The sequence below is a fragment of the Pelodiscus sinensis genome, chromosome 19 (genome assembly GCF_049634645.1).
Source record: "Pelodiscus sinensis isolate JC-2024 chromosome 19, ASM4963464v1, whole genome shotgun sequence".
Lineage (NCBI taxonomy): Eukaryota > Metazoa > Chordata > Testudines > Trionychidae > Pelodiscus > Pelodiscus sinensis.
Window position 1 is genome coordinate 2,113,761 of NC_134729.1, and position 20,302 is coordinate 2,134,062.

Sequence of the window (20,302 nt, forward strand, 5' to 3'; positions counted from 1 at the left end):
TATGGGTGATTTTCATCTGAATAGGGCCTCACATTCCATCCAGTCTTCCCCTTAGGGGGAAACATGCTACTTGGCTAATCTAGCAAATTGAAATTCCCGTGTCGCATCCAGGGCTAGGTGTGACGGGTTTATATTCACACAACAATAGTGGCCATTTTTTCTTAAGCCCTGCCTACGCAGGGAAATGTTTTGGAAGAGCTATTCTGGAATGAGTGACTTTTTTTTCTTGCTAGAATAGAGTATTCCCCACTTGGTATTATGCCAGAATAGTTTGACAGAAGCCTGGCTGGTAGATGACTCCATATCAGCAAGGCCCGTTTGTAGCTGATACCTTAGTCGTCGTGTCTCCTCCGTAAGGTGCTGTTCCTGGAGGTGCCAGTGTATTGCGTGGTAGGCAGCTGGTGTTTGGGAGACGGATTGAGTGGCAGAACTGGGCTGAAACAGGAGAGTCTTTAGAAAGAAAGAGTGAGTGAGTGAATGTCAGTCAGTCTCTCCTTGCTGCACGTCAATGCTCTCCACTTCAAAGGCCTGATTGCTTGTGTGCATGTCCGTAGCCGTCACGTGCTAGTGAAGAACTGTCAGGCTTCTCAGGCAGAGCACTGTCGGATCCTGAACGCTGGTCTCTGGTCTCGGGTGTCCCTCCAGTCAGTGCTGCTGACAGCTGATGAAGTCTGAGTGATTTTTAGCCACGTCAGATCGGGGGCGTTTTTTAGAAGAGCTTAAAGCCTGGGTGGTGTAGTGCTCCTTGCGTTAGGGTACGGGCTTATTTTCCCCCGTAACTGATGATACGTCTGCTAGAGATGTGAACGAGTAACCAGTTACGCAGTAAGCATCACCCAATGCGGGGCTGGTAACCGATGCTCTGGAGTAGCCCCTGCCCACCTCAGTTGAATCACTTAACCAACTGATTAATGAGTTCAACCGGTTAACTAGTTAAACAAGATTTTATATCCCTGGGTACCATTGACTCAGACGTCTGGTTCATTGACAAAGATGGGTTGGCGCTTGGTTGTGCGGCATTTATGGTGTTGTGCTCCCCCAGTAGATCCAGACTGGGGCCTTTGTGCTAAGTGGCTGCAAGGAGCACGTTCTAGGGCTTGTATTTGTTACCATAGCTCCGTGGTCACCAACCAGTCGATCGCGATCTACCGGTAGATCTCGGAGGCTCTAAGAGTAGCTCTTGAGCCCTCTCTGAACTGCGCGCCTGCGCAGTACATTTACATTAGATTTCCTCATTTGAGGAGCAGCTACTCACTGAGCAACAGCACAAGTGAGTAGCTGCGAGGAATGGTGGGAATTTTTTTTTTAAATTAGCAGTATAAGGATTGGGGATAGCAAGTGATGGAGAGGAGGAGAATAGAGAGGGCGGGGCTTCAAGGAAGGGGCGGGGCGGTAGATCTTGGCTTGGTCTGTCATTTAAAAAGTGATCTTGGGTGTAAAAAGGTTGGAGACCACTGCCATAGCTCGTATTGGCTGCTGGTTGGTCTCTGAACATAGCAGTATTGGCTCTGAGTTTGGAAGAGATTGACTTGGCACAGCTCAGCCAGTCAGGAACAGGTTAGGCAGAGAGGGAGGAGAAGTGGTTAAAAGAAGTCGGGCCCTGAGGGAAAGGCAAGGTGAATTATCTGCCTCTGCTATTCCTCCCACCCCCAACTTTACCTGGCAAATGGACTAGTCTCTGGAAAAAATGCTGCCCGCAGCAGGTGTCCGTGGGGAGAAGGTTATGACCAAAGATAGCTCTCTTATGACCTGTCTGCACATTCTTCCTTGGAAAAACGTGATGCGACATGACAGATGACTTCAGTCCTCAGTCAGTCAAATGAAGACCACTATCTGTATGCATAGAGCCGAATGTAGAAACCAGACGTGATCTAACTTCTTGAGTTCATGGAAGGGCAACGTTTATGCCGAAACTATGATATAGATAAATTCCCTGAAGATTATGGTTTGCTATAGGATGTGCCTTTTGCATGCATCGGTATTTTTTTAAAGAAAAAAAATCAAGATAAGTAAAAATCAGATATTAAAAATGTTTTTTTAATTTAAATACACTTTTTTCTTTGTAAAAGTAAGCCTATTTAAAATTGAAATTGTCAATCTGAATTCAAGCCTAAAGCTACTGTAATCTATATGCTTCTTGGAACTGGTGACAGTTTAGTGTTAAACTAGTGTTTCTCTACCTTTTTTTTAAATAAAGTACCCCTGTTAAAAAAAAATTATAAGAAACCCAGTACTCTCAGTTTTCAGACACACACAATTTTTTTCTACCATTGCAACACATTTGTTTAAACAACTTAATCGTAGCCAGGCGGGCATGAAATTTTGGGGTGTAAAAAGTACAAAAATAATAAAATGCTGTAAAACTTAAAATCAAAATTCAGTTTTCTCCAAATTTCAGTTGTGCTGACGTACCCCCCCAGACTTCTCTTGAGTACCCCTAAGGGTACTTGTACAACTGGTTGAGAAACACATCTTTTTAAGCAGCAGTGGCCCCTTCTGCAGGTGTAGAGAAAGTGTTTTCTTCACTTCATTGCTAGTTCAGGTCAGTGATTAGTTTCCACTCCATTGAGACACTGAGGCCAGGTCTATACTTATGGCAAGATCAATGCTCTGAAGATCAGTCTTCCAGGGTTTGATTTAGTGGGTCTAATAAGGACCTGTTAAGTCGACTGCTGATGGTAATCCATGAGGTTGTAAGGGAGGTCAATGGGAGAATTTCTGCTGTCAAACTCCCACAGTGGGCATGCCACAGTAATTTGACTTAAGATACATTGGCTCCAGCTACGCTATTTTCATAGCTGGAGTTGCGTATTTTAGGTTGACTTTTTCACAGTGTAAACCTGGCGTGAATGGGAGTTGAAAAATCAGGAAAGTTTGTTTCCCGTTTCCAATCGTATGTATGAAAAGAAGAGTGAAAGGATGAGATCTTCTAGTTTTAAGCTCTCAAAGTAAATGGTGACCACAATTCAGTCCACTGGCGGCTTCTGTTTAATAAATCAATTAGTTTTAAATACAAAGCATGTTTAGATAAAAACTTTTAAATGTGCTGAATAAGCAATACAATTATTTTATTTAATAAAAACAAGTTTTAGAAATGAATTATTAATGCTCCAAGAAAAAATTTGCTTTCAATCCAAATGCAGTTAGACACAGATCACAAGTGGGGAAAAAAAAATCTGGTTTAAAAAAAAAAAACCCTGCAACATTCACAGTTTTCTAACCTTTATTCAAATTTTGAATTTTTTACATTTGTATAGTGTATATTAAGTGAGGTAGGTGCTTAATAAATGGGTATAGGTAGTGTTATTCTCCTGGTTAGTACAAATGCTAAACAAGAGTAAAATAGATTTTAAATCAAGGTTTCCTGAGTCACGATTTTTGAATCATGACTGGAATCGGTGATTTAAATCAATCCATCCTGATATATGCATATATGTATATACATAATTATTGTTTTAAACAGAGGTCAGGACAAGGTAACCTTTTTAGGAGGAGCATGCTGAAGCATTACCAGCGATTTGCTCCTTCAAAGTAGGAATATAAAGAGTTACCCGGTAAGCATTCGCCTAACCAACATGCTTACCAGGGTAACCGGTTAATCAGTGACACAGTGCATCCAGATCAGCCCCTGCCTAAAGTGCGGTGTGGTGGACCCTGCCTGGCCCGCCCAGAGCAGTTCCCGCCCCAGGATCCTGGGTAACCTGTTAATCACATTATTTAACCTGTTCACTTTTAAAATAGGATTTTCCACCCCTACTTCAAAGCTCATGCAACTCATTGTTACCCAGTTAGCTTGGTGGTACGAGCTCTTGTACAACACATCAGTGGCTGGAAGCTGGTGCCACTGGAGATCCAGTTTGGGCAGAGGAGAGCTATATGGGGATGGATGTTGTGGCCATGGGGTGGTTACCTCTGGCTCCTGAGGATCAAGGGGGCAGGTGGCCACTTTGCAGTATGACACTGATGTCTTTGTTCACTTACCCATCCTCTCGGTTTGGAGACCGTGCACCCCAACACTGGTTGCGTGCGGTGAGGCATAAAGTAGGGATGTTAAATTTCAATGAATTAACTAATCGACTAGGCAGTGGGATTTCCATCGACTATTCGATTAGTCAATAAGGACTTCCACATTCCGCCTTTGAAATGTACAAGAGCCCCAGCAGGGGTCTTGTGCTGCATGGAGCCTGGGGTCAGCTGGGTACTCCCCAGCAGGGATTCTTGTACTTTTCAAAGTTGGCCACCGCTGCACCCCTACCCCCTCCCACGGAGCAGGGGGGAACCAGCTTTTAAGCCAGCTCCCTCCAGCATCCCCTCTTCTCCCTCCCCCGCCTCTTTGTGATAGAAGCAACAAGTGTGTGTGTGTGGGGGGGGGAGACAACTAGTCGACTAGTGTGTCGACTGTCTGATAAGTTTTTGCTTATCCGATAGTCGACTAGTCAATTAGTCACTTACATCCGTAGCATAAGGGTGGTGAAATAGGCCTGCTGTTAAAGGAAATGTCTCTGCATTTAAGCTGCAAACTGATCATGTTTGAAGCAGGAAATGATTGTGTTTTAGAAGAGCAGAAATAATAATTAAAAAAAAAATCTTGCAAGAATCTCTCTTTGGGTGCTGTTCAGCATTGCTTGCTCTGTGCCCTTTTTGTACAGCCTGACGATGGGCGTTAAACGGAGGGGAGGGGCATGAAGAATGACCTATCCAAGTGACCTCTCTGTGCAGCCGGAGCCGAAACACACCTGACTGACAAATCTCTGTTGCAGTGATGTTCTAGCCCTGCCCATATTCAAACAGGAAGAATCAAGTTTGCCTCCTGACAATGAAAACAAGATCCTGCCTTTTCAATACGTTCTGTGTGCGGCCACGTCCCCTGCTGTGAAGCTTCATGACGAAACACTCACTTACCTCAATCAAGGTGAGGCTTTTCTGCCCTGCTGGAGGGCAGGTGGAAATCGACTCCTTGCGTCATCATAGATACTAATTTATTAAGGGTCTGGCTTTCATAAAATACTCCAAAAAACTTTCACCCTCCAAATGTAAACTCTCTTTGTACCAAAACCCAGGCTGCTTCGAGGCTCCCTGCCTTTTCACCTCACTTCTCTCTACCCCCAAGAGGTATGGGCTTAGCTGGTTTTCCCCACATTTCCACCAGAACAAAAACATCTTAAGGAAAATTGAGCTTAATTGGCAGAAAATCTGCTGCTAACCTTTGTGGCTCTTAGATTGAGGCTAGTGTAGGACTGTTCCGGGTCTCTAGCAACTGGTACGCAACGACCTGCACAGTCCTCGTAGTCTGCAGCAGATTGTACAAGTGCGTCTCCTCATCTTACGTAGTGAATCAGAAGCGTACCCCTTTCTCCTTAAGGTTTTTGCTCAGTCAGTGCTTCCAGCCCATGGTCTTGTGAATGGCTGCAAGAGGAAGGAGGTGAGAGCAAGCATGAGATTGGACGTACACTAGGCCTTTTATCAGCGTGGGTGCTCTCTTGGAGGAGAGGGTGAGGGTCTGTGGCCTACAGTGTTCAGGGGGCCAGACAGTGGTTCTCCACCTGCAGCCCAGTCAGCACAAGCTGTGGGCCTGTGACATCCTCAGAGCCATGCAGCTTGTATGGGATGCGACCAGCAATGGTAAGTAGGTTGAGAACCACTGGATGAGTTGATCACGATGGTCCTGTCTGACCTTAGGCTATGAGTCTGTACGTTCCAGTCCCCTAAATAGGTGGGATTTTGGAAAAATCAGGATCGCTTCTGGTAGTCTAATTAAGCTGCCAGGTAATGACTCTCTTCTTGTGTCCTTAGTTGGCATATGTATGTGTGTCCAGAGGTATATAGGACGTGTTAGTGGCCAGTTCCTGCAAAGCTCCACCCTGGTTCACAAGGAAGGACGGGAGCTAACATCCCAGCAGGCCCCTCTCCCGGGGCCAGTGTTCGTCCACTCCCTCGTTAGCACGTCATGTACACTTCTTGCCCTGCCCTCGCTCCTGTATTAATGGCAAATGAAAAGCCAGAGAAGAGCAAAACCCAGGTGTGGCTAACAGTTGTTAGGCCTCTTCCTTAGGTCAGTCGTATGAGATCCGGATGCTGGATAACAGGAAAATCGGGGAGCTGCCTGAGATAAACGGGAAGCTGGTAAAGGTAAGCGAGGGAGACTGAACGTCATGGTTAGAGTCCTTCCCCCAGGGCACCACAGCGGAATACCCAGGTTTTCTAGGCGTGGGTTTTATAGGTGCCGTCAGGCACTCAGTATCACTGGTCTGTGCAAGGTGCTCCCCAGCAGGTGTGGGCTGCGCTGGTCTTCCCAGCGCTCCACCAGAACTAAAGGCCTAATGGAAAATCAAACCAGCTAAGACTCCACAGCTTCCTTGGTGCTGGAGGATCTCAGGCCCCGGCTCGGGTCTGACGGTTGAGTGCTAAGGAAAGGGAATGTGGTGGTAGTTGCAGCCCTCTTTGGAGGGGAACTTTGCATTACACTAAAGTACCCCGTCCTCCCCCTACCTACTGCTTCATGTCATGTCATGGTGAATCCCCCAGAGCAAGAGTATCCTAGTGTGGAGTGTGTGGGAGGAGAGGTAAATAAATCCTTGAACCACTTCCCATGAGTGCCCTGCTAGGGAAGCACGGGGAGAAGAGGAAATGCTGCCTTGGGGCTTGTCCCTCACTTCACGGGCCTAGAGAACTCTTTATTTTGCTCCTTCGGCGTCTGCGTCTGGCTCTACGCCGCGCCCGTTCTCTCTCCCTGGGCTGGTGATGCAGGGAAACCCCGCTGCCTGCGGGATATTGAGCCACTTAGTGATTGTTGTGGGACCGCACACAGGGCGACTGTCTGTTCCCTCTAGAGTATATTTCGAGTGGTGTTTCACGACCGGCGGCTGCAGTACACGGAGCACCAGCAGCTCGAGGGCTGGAGGTGGAACAGGCCTGGGGACAGGATCTTGGATATAGGTGAGTGCCTGCAGCAGCCGGGAGAGGGCACGAAGAACAAATGTGGCTGTTGTGGTGCAGTTCCCGGAGAGCACAGAAAGGGTTCTCAAGCAGAGGCTCCTGGGGGGGGGCAGCGAGCAGGTTTCCTGGTCAGTGTCGGACTTGCAGGGACCCAGGGCAGAAAGCCAAAGGCCTGTTGCATGGGACTGAAGTCCAGGGCCCTGAGCCCCGCTATATGAGGCTGAAGCCAAAGCCTGAGCAATGTAGCTTTGTGGGGGGCCCTGTGGCAGGGGGCCCTAGGCAATTGGCCTGCTTGTTACTCCCTAACCCCGGCTCTGGCTTTCACATGCAGAAAACCCATTATTTCGCTACAGGTGGGTGGTGGGGTTTTCCCAGCATGGTGGGGCGTGGGGGCTCAGGAAGCAAGGAGTTGAGAACCCCTGTGCTAAGTAACCCAAGATTTGTTGTTTAGGCGGGAAGAGGGAATGATGCTGCTTTGCTCTTGAGAGAGGGTAAATTCCTGCATTTAGCACCGGCTGTTCTGTTTTGAACATGTCCTCCCCCACCCTTAGCCCTTAAGGAAAAAAACACTAGTGCATCAGTGCAGACAGGACATGGCTTAAGAGCAGTCAGTCTCCCTTGTTGTATGTCAGCTGCCTTCACACCTCTGTAGTATACACCTTCGCCTAGCGGGTGCCTCTGCCTCCCTTGCCACCGCTGTGTTGCAGGCTGGGTCCGAGGTGCATTGTCAGGGCTGGGAACGGGGAAGCTTGCACAGCATCTGCCTAAACTAGGTGGCTCTCCAGGAGGGTTAAGCAATGGGGGCTGGAGCAGCTCCAGGCCTGCTGCAGGCAGGGGGCTGCTCCAGCCCTGCAGGGCCTGCCACGGACAGGGGCTGCTCCAGCCATCTGGAGCAGCCCCTGTCCACAGTGAGCCTGGGAGTATCGCAGGCAGGAGCTGCTCTGTCTGAGCCGGAGCAGCCCCTGCTGTTGTGGGGGGAGGCACTTCGGCTCCCCCCCATCGGTTAAACATCACATTTAAATGGGATTTTACGTCCCTCATCTCCAGCCAGGCTGCTCAGTCTCTTGATTCCTTGCACACAGAACAGCTTCCATGGCATTCCCTCCGCTCTGGCTCCTGCCGTGGCAGTGGAATAGCTCGGTACCTCCGGAGGGCCAGGCACAGGTCCCGCCTCGTGCTTGCTCTCTGAGCGTGCGCTCTGCTTCCGCAGATATCCCGATGTCGGTGGGGATCATTGACCCCAGGGCAAATCCCACGCAACTGAACACGGTGGAGTTTCTTTGGGATCCTTCGAAGAGGACGTCCGTGTTCATCCAGGTAAGAGAGGCGCTGTGGGGAACACCCGGCTCCTGCTGCTGCTTAGTCTTTTGCAGCAGCCCAGGGCAAAGGCGAAGCTGCTGTAGGAAACGGGGCTTTTTCCTGGGTCCATGCGTAGTAGCCAGCTGTGTTTGAGGGGCTGGGGAAGGGCGTGTCCAAGAATGCCATGAAATAGGAAGTGCCTCTGAGCTATAAACCAGTGAAGCTACTTGTGCATTTGGCTCAGATTGTCAAGGGCATTTAGGTATCCAGCAGGATTTTCAAAAGCAGGTGAGCTTTCTAATTCCGATTGAAATCAATAGGACCGGAGTGCCTAACTTGCTTTGAAAATCCCTCTGCGTCCTGAGAGCTTTGTGAACCTGGCCCTTTGGGCCTAGAAGACATAAACTGGAAAATGTGGGGGTGGGATTTGCTAGCTGCTTTCCGTTCCAGTGATCTCCGGGGATCATCTGTAACCCATAATAGGCTGGGGAATCTGTAGGCAGAAAGTGAATTACTTACACACCCGCCCCCACCGGCGTTTTGTTAACTACTTAATGTTCCTGCTGTCCGATGCATTTCCATCTCAGGCCTGCAGGGCATGCGCGCAGCTGCGCGGGAGGCTTTGGAGGGAACGTTTGGCTTCGAATGTTTACCAGGCATGTTCTGGTGGCTCAGAGCTGGAGCTCTGCTAATGAGGCCTCTCTTGGGTGACTCTTCTCAGGTGCACTGCATCAGCACGGAGTTCACCATGAGGAAACACGGCGGGGAAAAGGGAGTGCCCTTCCGCGTGCAGATCGACACCTTCAAAGAGAACGAAAACGGGGAGTACACCGAGCACTTGCATTCTGCCAGCTGCCAGATTAAAGTCTTCAAGGTACCGTACGCGCTGTGGGCATAGCTTGCTGAGCGCTAGAACCAGACACACAAGTCCCCCTCCGCCTCACCTGTGAAACCGTCGGGGAGCTGACCCCGCCTGACGGCCGCCTCCACAAATGTTGCAGGACAGGGCCTTGCTTTTGTGCGCCACAAACGTTGCTCCTTGCTTGTTGTAATGAGCACCTGCTAAACACCTTTATCTAGGCAACACAACTCGCAAGCTAGAATAGCCTCTGTGCTCTAACTAGACTTTGCTTGCGCTCTCTTAGCGCTCTCTATCTAGTCCCGCTCCTGCCCGTGGGTTCGCGCCGGCCCGAGTGCAATGCGTGAGTGTAATACAAGGTCAGGAATTAGATCAGAGGTTTAATATCAACCTAAGCCTGGGAGTGATGGACTGATCTGCCCTTAGCTTTTGAGTAAGAGGAGTCAGTAAAGCATCAAAGCCTAGGGCTAGCCCTAGAGGAAAGGCTGCTTGCCAGCAGAACCGCTTGGGTCTGGACGAGATGGCCTAGGGCACCCCTGGGGTGTTTGGGACAAGCGGCACCATCTTAGAGACTCTTCGCTGCCCCATGGGCCCCTCTGCCGCTAACTTGCTGCAAGTCCCCTCTCTGTGCTTGTTTCTCCTGCCTCTTATCTGTTTGGATTGTGAGTTCCTCAGGGCATGGGCTGTTTTAGGCTCTGTCTACACTACAGCCTGGCTCAGCAAAACTCAGGTCGCTCGGGAGAGTATATGTTCCTCCGAGCAGCGTAAGTCACAACAGCATTCATGTGCGCGCAGCGCTGTTGATGGGAGAAGCTCAGAAGTGTGTCGCTCCTGCTGCTGACAGAGATGATGTTTTGAGGGCGACCGAAGAGCTCTCACCCATCGGTCTAGCGCAGGGATCTCAGACTCACGGCCTGTAACGATCTGGTCCTGGCAGCCTGCGATGAGGGCGTGCCCATCCCCAGCCCACAAGTGCTGCCACTGCCCATCCTCTGCCTCCCCATTGCATCCTGTTTCCCAAGGGACACGGCCTCGGATTACTGGAGCAGGGCGACAGCAGCGGTCGGACCCCCACACACACTGCAGTGCTCCACTTCCCCGTGGCTCCTGCCACTGTGGGGTGGCGTGGGGACTGATCACTGCTGCCGCCTTGTGCCATGCTCCCCTGGTAATCCCGGAGGCTGTGAGGACAGAATGCAAGGAGGGGAAGAGGGCGGGGCGGCGATGTGAAAGGGGCGGGGCTTGGGGGGACAGGCACGCCCCCCCTCCCCGCCCCAGCGAGATGGGGAATGTGCTCCATCCAGTAGATGGCCCACGAGCCGTGAGTGAGACCCCTGGCATAGAGCGTCTTCACCGCATGCATGTGCTGAACGCCTAGGCATGGCAGTGCTCCGGCACCACCCTCCGCACGACGAGACACGGATTTCTGTTGGCTCCCCTGGGGGCTACTGTAGCGCAAATCCTGCAGGGCAACATAACCCAGAGCAGCCTGAGGTGTGGTATGTGGCGGCCTGTGGGCCAGCTTCTTGTCAAGAGCGGGATTGGGCGCAGCTTCTGTGTGTAACCCTGGGAGACGTGCTCGCAGATGCACATAATTCCAAATTCCCTTGGAAGCCGGAGGAAGAGCCAAAGGTCTGCACGCCAGGCTTCAAGTTGGTACATGCCAGCACAGAGGCATAAACCCTTTGCAGGAGGATTGGCTGGTTGGACGGTCCGAGGGCCTCTCCAGCTCGTGTCAGAATGAGTCCCGATCTTCGTGCACCTACACCCCCTCTTGCTGGCTGTGTGAGAAGCTGCGGCTGTTTTTCCTCCCAGCAATCTCTGTTTGGGCTGCTGGGTGAAGAGGCTGCTCCCATGCTGAAGTCTAAATAACTCTTCCCCCGCGAGAGCTGCTGGGAGACAGATATCCCAGGAAACTCTTTGGGACTCCACAAGCGGCTGAGAACCTGGAGAGGGGTCCTCATGACATGGTACCAGCTGGATCTGCTCGCACGGTGCAGCCGCTACACCAATAGTGCAAGCATTCTTTGGGCCGCAGATGATAGGAGTGCCGGGCTGTCACTGCCGGAGAGTCTCGGGACATTCTTACCCGCAGGGTTAGTGGGACGGGGAGCAGAAGCCTGGCTGTGTTCAGAAAGTGGCTTCTGAGGGCTTTTAGCAGGCTCTTCCCCGTGTGGAATTCGTGTCGTCTCCCCAAACCTCTGCGGAGACCCTTGCCACAGACGCCAGTGGGGCAGAGCGGGGCTGTGTCGCCAGCCAGTCGCTGTCTGTAAGCAAGGGGCCGGGCAGGGATAGCTCAGTGGTTTGAGCATTGGCCTGCTCCCATTGGCATAGGAGTGTCTTCATGGAAGTGCTTTTCAGTGTAGACACACAGCAGGGCTTACACCTGCGTGGCTGGCTTCTGTAAAGACCTGCAACCGTGGAAAGCGAGCACATCGACATCAGGGCTTCACATCTGTGCAAGCCTGTTGGTGCAGCTGGGCCAGAACAAATATCTGCGACCCAAAGCAGGCCTGCGAGAAGCGGGCGAAAACACCTCCCAATGCAGAAGGAATTCCAGCCGTCGTTCAGACCGCTTGAGCTATGTGGTCTAACAGCTTCCACTGTCTGGGCCGTGGGTGTGCACGGGCGTGCGTGCTGCTCACCTGGTTACCCTGATGGCAATCTACAGGAGTTGGCGGCAGAGCATTTCACAACATGCGGGAGGGGCGGTTAAACGAGTTGCTTGGAGGGGGAAGCAAATCTGGGAAAAGGGGGAACTGAAACACTGTGAAATCTTGTTGTGAAGAGCAGTGTAGCCAAAAGAACTGGGTGACCCATTGAATTCACTGCTGATACTGTGCTCAGACCAGCAGCCCTTACGCAATACCCAAGTGTTGGGAAAGTACTTGGGCTGTTGGCATGCAGAACTCGGTTCATCTCCCTTCCCTGGCCATTGTTAGCTAGTCTCAGCCAAGGAGTCATTTGAGAATTACTCCCCCAAAGAATTGCAAGTCTCGCTTTAAATCTCTCCATAGATGAGAGAGAGAGAAGGGGGAGCAGGGAATCTAACTAGTCTCCTAAAGCAATTGCTTAAGCCCTAAGTTGCAGGTAGGAATACAGAGCTCTTATTTAGCGCTTTTCATCGGGTCTTGGAGCACTTTACAAAGGTGGGCAGAGTCATTGTCCCATTTTACAGATGGGGAAAACTGAGGTATAGGGTAGTGAAGGGATTTGCCCAGTGTCAGAGCTCGGAATAGAACCCAGGTGTCCTGATTCGTCATCCAGGGCTTTATCCCTTAGACTGGGGTGGGTAAAATACAGTCCACCGCCAGATTTGGCCTGCCCACGGCCCAGTGGGCGCCTCGGGCAGGCTTCCCTGCCTTACACATCCCGGCATGCCACTCAAAGCAGCTGGCTGCAGGGGCCACGTGCTGCGAGACAGGAGCAGCACATGAAGCCGCTATCCCGTTCCCCACCCTCCCCTCATGAGCACGTGACTCCCACAGCTGGACACGTAGAGCGGCATGCAGGGGCATGGCTGGGAGGGGGGCTTTGCACGCTGCTCCTGCCCCAGCACAGTCTCGCAGCACCCAGAGGGCACATGACTCCCGCCACTGGCCACTTTGAGTGGTCTGCAGGGGCATGGCAGGCAGGAAGCCTGCCTGAGGGTCCCACTGGATTGCTGGCCAGAAGGTGCCAAATGTAAGTCCATGCCCCCCCCACCCCCGGGCCCGAACCTGCTCCTGGCACTCCACCCTCTTCCGCACCCCAACCCTGCCCCAGGAACCTCCTCCTACCTTAGGTCACAACCCAAACCCCTGCACTCTGCCCCAGGTCCCAACCTCCTCCCAGACCCTGCATCCCCTTCTTCAGGTCGGAATCCTCTCCTGCACCCAGACCCCCTCCTGGACCCCGATCCCCTGGCCCAACTCCCTCCACCCAAACCCCACAGCCTCTTCTGCACCCCAGTTCCGCTACCCTAAGCTCCTTTCTGCATCCAGCCTCCATCCCTGACCCTGCACCTGCTCCATTAATATCCTAGATGAGTGCGGCCCTTGACCACTTACCAATTTCTTGGAGTGTGCCCCTCCCCCCCGCATAAATATTCTTGCCCAGCTCTGCACTAGATTTTCCTGCCTCTCACCGTATTGGTTGGTTTTACTGCAGCAGACTTAACCCAGAATAAATCTGCAGCCCCCGCCACCCCTTTATAGAGCTCATGGGGCCAGTACGGCACCTTGGTCCTTGTCTAATTCCTTTCCGAGCGATTTTTCATGTTCTAGTTCAGATGTTCTGAACTCCCTTAGGGGGCGGGTGGATCGGGGTAGGGAGAACACATCTAGCACTATGAAAACTAGTCTCTGAGGCTGTCTACACGGCACATCAAGTTTGAATCAAGCTATTCCGGAATAGTTATACCGAAATAGCTTATTTCGAAATAGCACGTCTACGCTGCAGGGAAGCCTCAAAACGAGTCCGAAGCAGGCTTCCCTAGTGTGGACACGCTACCTTGATTTAAAGCCCGAGGAAGCACTGGGGAGAAATTACTTAGAACGGCCTGGTGAGGAGCTATTTTGAAGTAGCAGCAGTGGAGCCGCCACACACGCCCTATTTCGAAATAGCTATTTTGGAAGAGGCGTTATTCCTCGTGGCATGAGGTTTACAGAAGTTGGAATAAGCCGTCCGTTAGTTCGATGTTATTTCCAAATGACGGAATTGCTGTGTAGACGCTCACATTATCTCAAAATCACGGTGCAGTGTAGGCACACCCGAATGCTCTGCCCGTAGCAGCCCAGCGCCCGTCCCCTACAGCGCCATTGGCAGTCTGTCCCAACTCAGGAACTAGAAAGGGTCCCCTGCGCTCTGTCAACTTTTCTCTTCCATTCCAGTTTCCTTCTGGCTCTGTGTAGCCAGTGTGAATCTAGCTCTCTTCCTGCCTCTGGCTAGCTCACCTCCACGAGGCCAGGCGTTTGTGATCTAACCAAAACGTTGGCCTTCCAGCCCAAAGGAGCAGATCGGAAACAGAAGACGGACCGAGAGAAAATGGAGAAGCGAACGCCTCATGAGAAGGAGAAATACCAGCCTTCCTATGAGACCACAATACTCACAGAGGTAAGACTTCTTGGACGTGCAGTACGTTACTGGAACTGGTGATCAGCTTGGTTAGGGGTGACAGCGTCATTCCACACACTCCCCAACTAATGGAAGGGTCATCATGAACTGCTTAGGCTGTTGGACTCACCCAGGCAACAGTGTGATAAATAGCTAGATAGGGTGCGAAATGGTTGGCCTATCCAGAGGCAGCGCTCTCATTCTATGCTAAACTGTAGATCCCTTGGGAAGTGCTTCTGTTGAGCATTTGTTTAGAGTGAATTCTGGGGTACTCCTCAATTTCTGCACCTGGTTCCGACTGCCTGATGTGCGCATCTCAGCAGCTGGTACCGGGGAGACTGTTCAGCAAACACACGCAGTGCCTAGGAGATGTGACTCCAATGCAAGAGCTCGCTGGTTTGAATATTGTCACTTTGGGGGCATCGAATGTGCTTCCTAGGGTCAGTACTGCCCCCGTCAGTAACGCAACAGTGAACAGGCTTGGTTCTGGACTGCTCTCTAGACAAACCTTTTGCAGAAAATGGGCGTAGTCTGCACTAAACCGAGTTGATCGCAACGTTGCCTGCTTCCTAGAAACCAGTTCCAGCTAAAGCAGAGAGACACCAGGGTGTAAAAGTTTCCCAGGAAAGTCACAGTGTTGTTTGCATCTCACCACTGGGTTTTCCTTTCTAGTGTTCTCCATGGCCAGAGATCACTTACGTCAACAATGCACCATCTCCTGGCTTTAACAGCTCCCACAGCAGTTTTACCATTGGTGAGGGGTAAGTGCGGGCAGCGAGAACTCTCTGGCTGACGGTCCTCCACGTGTAGCTTCCCTGAGGGATGGGAACATTTGAATCGTCTGATGACCTTACCCTAAATAACTGCTGGTTCCAATGTCCTAGGAAGCCAGGGCGTCCTATTAAAAGCCGCTAACGGCAGCAAACGGGAGATCTAGGCGGCTGTTCAGTCTGATCGCTAACCTCTCCTCTCAAATGGCAACTGAACGCGCGTTTATGGAGCTGCTCCTGCGTCCAGTCGCCCGCCTTCCCCAGCACGTGTGTTTGCTCACGCAGTGCTGTCTGTTGGTTGGTCCGCAGGCTGTTTCGCTTCCATGCCAATGGCATCGACACAGTCCGGTTGCTGTTTGTTACCACCCGTGCCCACGGATTTCTGAGCGCGCTTTCTCAAACGCATTGCGTGTCCGGAATCCGTGTAGAATCCGTGACGCCTTTTGTCAGTGTATTTTAGACACGTCCGTTTGAGCTGCACTGACCGAGAGGTGGGGAGGAACAGATGCCCATCTCATGGTGTGTGGGGTTTTTTTTCTCTCTCAAAATCTAGAAATGGCTCTCCAAACCACCAACCCGAGCCACCTCCTCCGATCACAGATGTAAGTCCCACCTCAAATCTTATGCTTGTGGTAAGGATGGTGTTAATCCTATTTTCTAAATTTACTGTTGGAAGTTTGTGGGTTTCTAGGTGACTATGTTCAGGAGCTTGCTGGTATGCTGCAGTATGGGGTCTCTGGGCTTGTCTACACATGACAGTTAATCCGGAATAAGGTAGGGTATGACTTTAAAGCGGTTTAACTCTTCCTGGTTAACGTAATGTGTGGACACTCCGATTCCAAATGAGTTGAATCCACTTCAGAGAATTCGGAATAAAACACTCTGACTCCAGAAGAACACCCACATGCAATGTTAATCAGGAATAGCTATTCCGGAAAAATTCCCCGTGTAGACAAGTTCTCTGTCTCTGGGCTGGCTAGTTTTCCCTTGGATACATTTCATAGGCCTTTTTAAAGCCAGACGGGGCCATTATCATCTTGGGGCCAAAGAAGCTCACCAAATAATTTCCACATTAAGCCCATAACTTCTTCCTCAATGGCCCCTACTTGGTGAGAGATGATCTAGAGTGAGAACTCTCTCCTGTACGGTGATGCCTTCCAAAAACTGAGCAGCTGGCCTGTTGTGACCTCTGCGTTATTGTGCTGACCCGCATTAGCTCATTGTTTCCTTGTGCGTCCTCTTCCTTCCCTCCCCCGCAGTGTGTCTGTAGTCGCCCGTCTGTGCTCCTGAAATTGTAAGCTGCGTGTTGTGTGTTTGTACAGGACCCCAGGCCAGGCCTCATACCGTAGAACAATAGTCATCTAGCTGACCTGTGCTAATGTTGGCTTTCGGTTGCCTCTTCTAAGGAAAGTAATCGTTTTGTTCCCGCGCTGCAGAACCTCCTGCCGACGACGACGCCTCAGGAAGCCCAGCAGTGGCTGCATCGAAACCGTTTCTCCACTTTCTCCCGGCTCTTCACAAACTTCTCAGGTTGGTGAGGAAAGCCCCTCTCTGCTCTCTTCCCCATCCCGTTGGCTCCCTCGGGAGTCCATCCTGCGGCCGTCGAGGCAGATTCGGCGGTGATGCTTTGCACGGAACTCACCGCCATCTCCACGCTCTTCCCCGCTGGCGACCCATGGGCGCCTGGCTGTGTTCAATTCCAGGTGCAGACTTACTGAAGCTAACCAGAGAAGATGTTATCCAGATCTGTGGCCCCGCAGATGGCATCAGGCTCTTCAACGCGTTAAAGGGACGGTGCGTAACTTGTAAAAGCTGGGAGCCGGTGTTGGTTTTTATGCCCCACAGAGCAGTGGCCACGGGATCGCTGCTTCCCTATAACTCTTGCACGTTTTGGGCATGGCCTGCCTTAGAAACGGTGGCTGGGATAGTTCTAGTGGGGCTCCACCGAGGGTGGAGATTAGGAATGTTGGAATGTAACCGACTAACCGTTTAACTGGTGAGCTGATGCTTATTGGTTAATGGTGTTGGTTGCATTCAGCCAACCCACTCCACTGCTGGGGTGGGGCTTCACTGCAGAGTTTATACGGCAGAGCCTGCCGTATGTGTGTAACCACTGAGATTTTCAGCAGTGACACGGTTACCTATGGAACCAAATTTAACAGACCTAGTGGAGATAGTTTCTCCCAGCGAAAGGACTTTCTTACCAATACAGCCACGTCTGCATTAGGGCTTTTGCCATCAGAGCTACAGGCTCACAAAGCCCACCTCATTGCATCCCTGTAGACCAGGCCTCTGACTTCTCCGTGCATTGCTGTCATCATGCCCAGTGCTTCAGTAAACCCTAGACCAAGGAGGACTTCTGCGGCGTGACCGGGTAGAAATATCTTGGCTACTTTCATTCCAAAACCTTGAGGAAAAAGCCAGGGATTTGTTGATAAGCCGAGCACAGTTAGGTGCAAAATCCTCCTTCAAGAGCTGGCCTGGAGGGTGGGGATCCAGTTCAGAAAAAGCAAAGCCTGTACAGGTGAAAGCCAGAGAGAAGTTGCTGAGACACTTTGGAGCTAGAAGGTCCAGGATTCAGATCTAGGCACTTGCGCCTCTCTTGTGGCGGAGGGAGGGAGCCTGCGAGAAAATTGGTAGGTCATCTGGATGAGTGGGGAGGAAAGGCGTAGGGAGGAAAACAGTGTTCTCGAGGAATTGAGGAGTTCTTTGCCTCCGTTTTGGGATAGCACTGAGCTGTCTGCCGTGGATAGAACAAAAGTAGAAGGGAGCCAAAGACGGAGCAAAAATGATTAGCAGGCCCGCTTCCACCTGGGGAAAAGTTGAGTTTTGTTGAGAGAGGACGGCGAGGGGGATGCAAGGCAGGTAAAACATCTGGGGTAGAGAAGCTAGAGCAGATGCTTTCTGTGTCGGCAGGAGAGTGTCCATGCTGACGCTCAAGTCGAGGAAACGGATTGAACGACACAAGCTGCATAGACACAAGCGGATAGTGGAGACCATCCATCAGGGACATTCTGTGTTGTCAGGCTGGAATCCCAGCCAGGGAGATCCAGGTTTCTCAAGGACGCTGCGCATTTGGGTGCTGAGCAATTCTGAGCATCCAGACTTCTGTTGCGGTTCCTGAGCTCTCTTGAAAATCTGGTCCCGATCGTGGGCACGGGACAGTTGCAAAATCTGGCCTCAGGTGGCAGGGGGTCGGAAGAAACGTCTCTAGTGGGCATGTTTCTCTGTTAAGGAGCTTTCCATGCCTCTCCATGGGACTAGCTTGCCATCCCTGAGAGGGAGTGTCAGGGAGGGTCAGCGATGGTGCAGGCATTGCGGCCAAGCAGAGGGGCATGGAGCTGCTGATGCTGGGTTACTAATGTGTGTGTGGGGGGAGAGGGTGGATTTCCAATAAGGTGCAGGGCAAGTGTTGGCGTGAGCATTCCAGAGAATTAATGGACCAATCTCGATGGCTGTTGAGAGAGCATTCCAGCCTTGTCCAATCTCGTAGCTGGCTCGATTCAGAAAATGCAGCACCTAGGAACATGGCCAGCTTCATCTGCTACTTATGCCAGTGTTCTCCATTGCTCTTGCCGCAGCTTCGGGTCTCCCTGGCTTAACCCCCAGCCTGTCCACTCCCAGCTGCTATTCATCCCACTTAGAAGGGCAGTTGTCCTGGCCCGTAATTGGCCCCACGGCTAAACGCCTCCTGATTCCTTCCCGGCACCTGCCCCTCTGCTTATTTTCATGTTGTCTCCATGCAAGAAAACTTGCCGAGATCTCCCTCGGAATTCTGCTTGAAGGCTGGTCTGGGTGTCTGGCTTTCTGCATGGAGAAGCCTGAAAACTGGCGCATGGGACCTGAGTTTGAGGAAAAGTGCTCATGATAAACTCAGTGGTGCTCACCTGTCCTGCCTTCCCTCCCTCCCTCCCGCAGGATGGTGCGGCCCAGGCTGACCATCTACGTGTGCCAGGAGCCTCAGCAGCTGCGGGATCAGCAGAAGCATGAGGATGGGGAGTCAGCCAACAGTACTTTCTTTGGTAAGAGTTTCCAGAAGGAGTGACGTGCTTCCTCCCCTCGCATGCTGCCCCTGTACCCCAGGGCTGTGGGAGCTAGGTGTAGGTCATCTCAGAAGAGATGCAGTGTGCTCCAGTGGGTAGCGATCTGGACTGGGACATGAATGACCTGAGTTCTAATCCTGGCTTTTTCACGTTGGGCAAGTCGCTTCCTTCCTGGCTCTGTTTCTGTGTGCTTCGAGCTCTTCGGGGCTCAGCTCATCTCCCCATCAGTGTTCAGTGGGCAGTATAATGGGATTCAGTCTCAGCTGGTGCCTCCAGCCTTCGCCGTCACGCGCATAATCTCACAGAGGAGCATGCAGAAATTGTGTGGCTGCCGGCCTCCGTTTTCAACTGCACTTGCTCAGGCTAGCCTCTACCATTGTGACGTTTCCCTACCAGAGGGCAGACGGTAACCCAGCGGCAGCAAGGAGGCCGATCGCTCCCCCCCACAGCCAGCCATTGATAGGGTTAGAAGGAGGGTTCTGCTAGAGGACTCCCTCATTCCCACCTGCTGGTTTTCTCCTTGCCCACCAAAGCAGTGACGGCTGTTGGCACGGTGCCTATGCTGGCCTGGTAAATGATTGCTTGTGTGAGAATCCAGCAAGGCCGAGACACAATGAGTGACCTACATTTCTGGAGCAGCCTGAGGCCAGCGTATCTGCTTTCTGCATTTTGGGAGAAAACCGCAGAGTCAGTGGGCTCCGTCCTCCCTCCTTGTCACTGCTCCAGAGCCCACATGCTTGATCCTAGCGCCATGTCCTATGAGGCGATGGCGCTAGGATCCCAAGGGGACTCGTCAATTGCGCTTTGATTTCCTTGGGCTGAGTGGAAACAGCCGGGAATGGGGCAGAGTCCCGTTTAGCCACCGTTACGGGTGCTGGAAGCTCTTTGGGGTGTGCAGCGTCCTTTGGTTCTGTTTGTACAGCACGTAGCCCAGGCGGGCCGTGATCTGTGACCAGAGCGCCTACGCACTCCTGCGATATTCCGCGTATTCGGGCAGCTCAGGCTTTATTGCAGTCGGTGCTTCGGAAGCTAATTGCAGCTCGGGTCCCTGTTGTAGTGTATCATGCCATCTACCTGGAGGAGCTGACGGCAGTGGAACTGACAGAAAAAATAGCCCAGCTCTTCAGTATCTCCTCTCGACAGATCAGCCATATCTACAAACAGGGGCCTACAGGAATACACGTCCTGATCAGCGACGAGGTACGTGCCTCTTGGCGCCTCGCCTGGAGGGATTGCCGTGCCATGGCGGCTCAGTCGCTTTAAGTCCGTGGCACATCTGGTCTGGTTCTCTGATCTCTGTC

At 51.8% G+C, this 20,302-nt stretch overlaps 1 protein-coding gene across 6 annotated transcripts in view; it reads left to right on the top strand.

The window, feature by feature from the left end:
* Positions 1-20,302, top strand: part of TFCP2 (transcription factor CP2) — a 42,704-nt gene that overhangs the window by 17,909 nt on the left and 4,493 nt on the right. For 2 of the 6 annotated variants that reach the window (XM_075901696.1, XM_075901698.1), the window contains exons 2-13: positions 4,761-4,912; positions 6,040-6,129; positions 6,831-6,936; positions 8,147-8,253; positions 8,957-9,109; positions 14,078-14,188; positions 14,861-14,949; positions 15,512-15,590; positions 16,395-16,488; positions 16,662-16,752; positions 18,877-18,980; positions 20,059-20,201. In XM_075901696.1, coding sequence (XP_075757811.1) covers positions 4,883-4,912; positions 6,040-6,129; positions 6,831-6,936; positions 8,147-8,253; positions 8,957-9,109; positions 14,078-14,188; positions 14,861-14,949; positions 15,512-15,590; positions 16,395-16,488; positions 16,662-16,752; positions 18,877-18,980; positions 20,059-20,201 — 1,197 coding nt within the window. In that variant the 5' untranslated portion in view covers positions 4,761-4,882. Of the gene's footprint in view, positions 1-4,649; positions 4,913-6,039; positions 6,130-6,830; positions 6,937-8,146; positions 8,254-8,956; positions 9,110-14,077; positions 14,189-14,860; positions 14,950-15,511; positions 15,591-16,394; positions 16,489-16,661; positions 16,753-18,876; positions 18,981-20,058; positions 20,202-20,302 lie in introns of all 6 variants that reach the window. The other 4 variants (XM_075901693.1, XM_075901695.1, XM_075901697.1 and 1 more) reach the window with 3 other exon arrangements.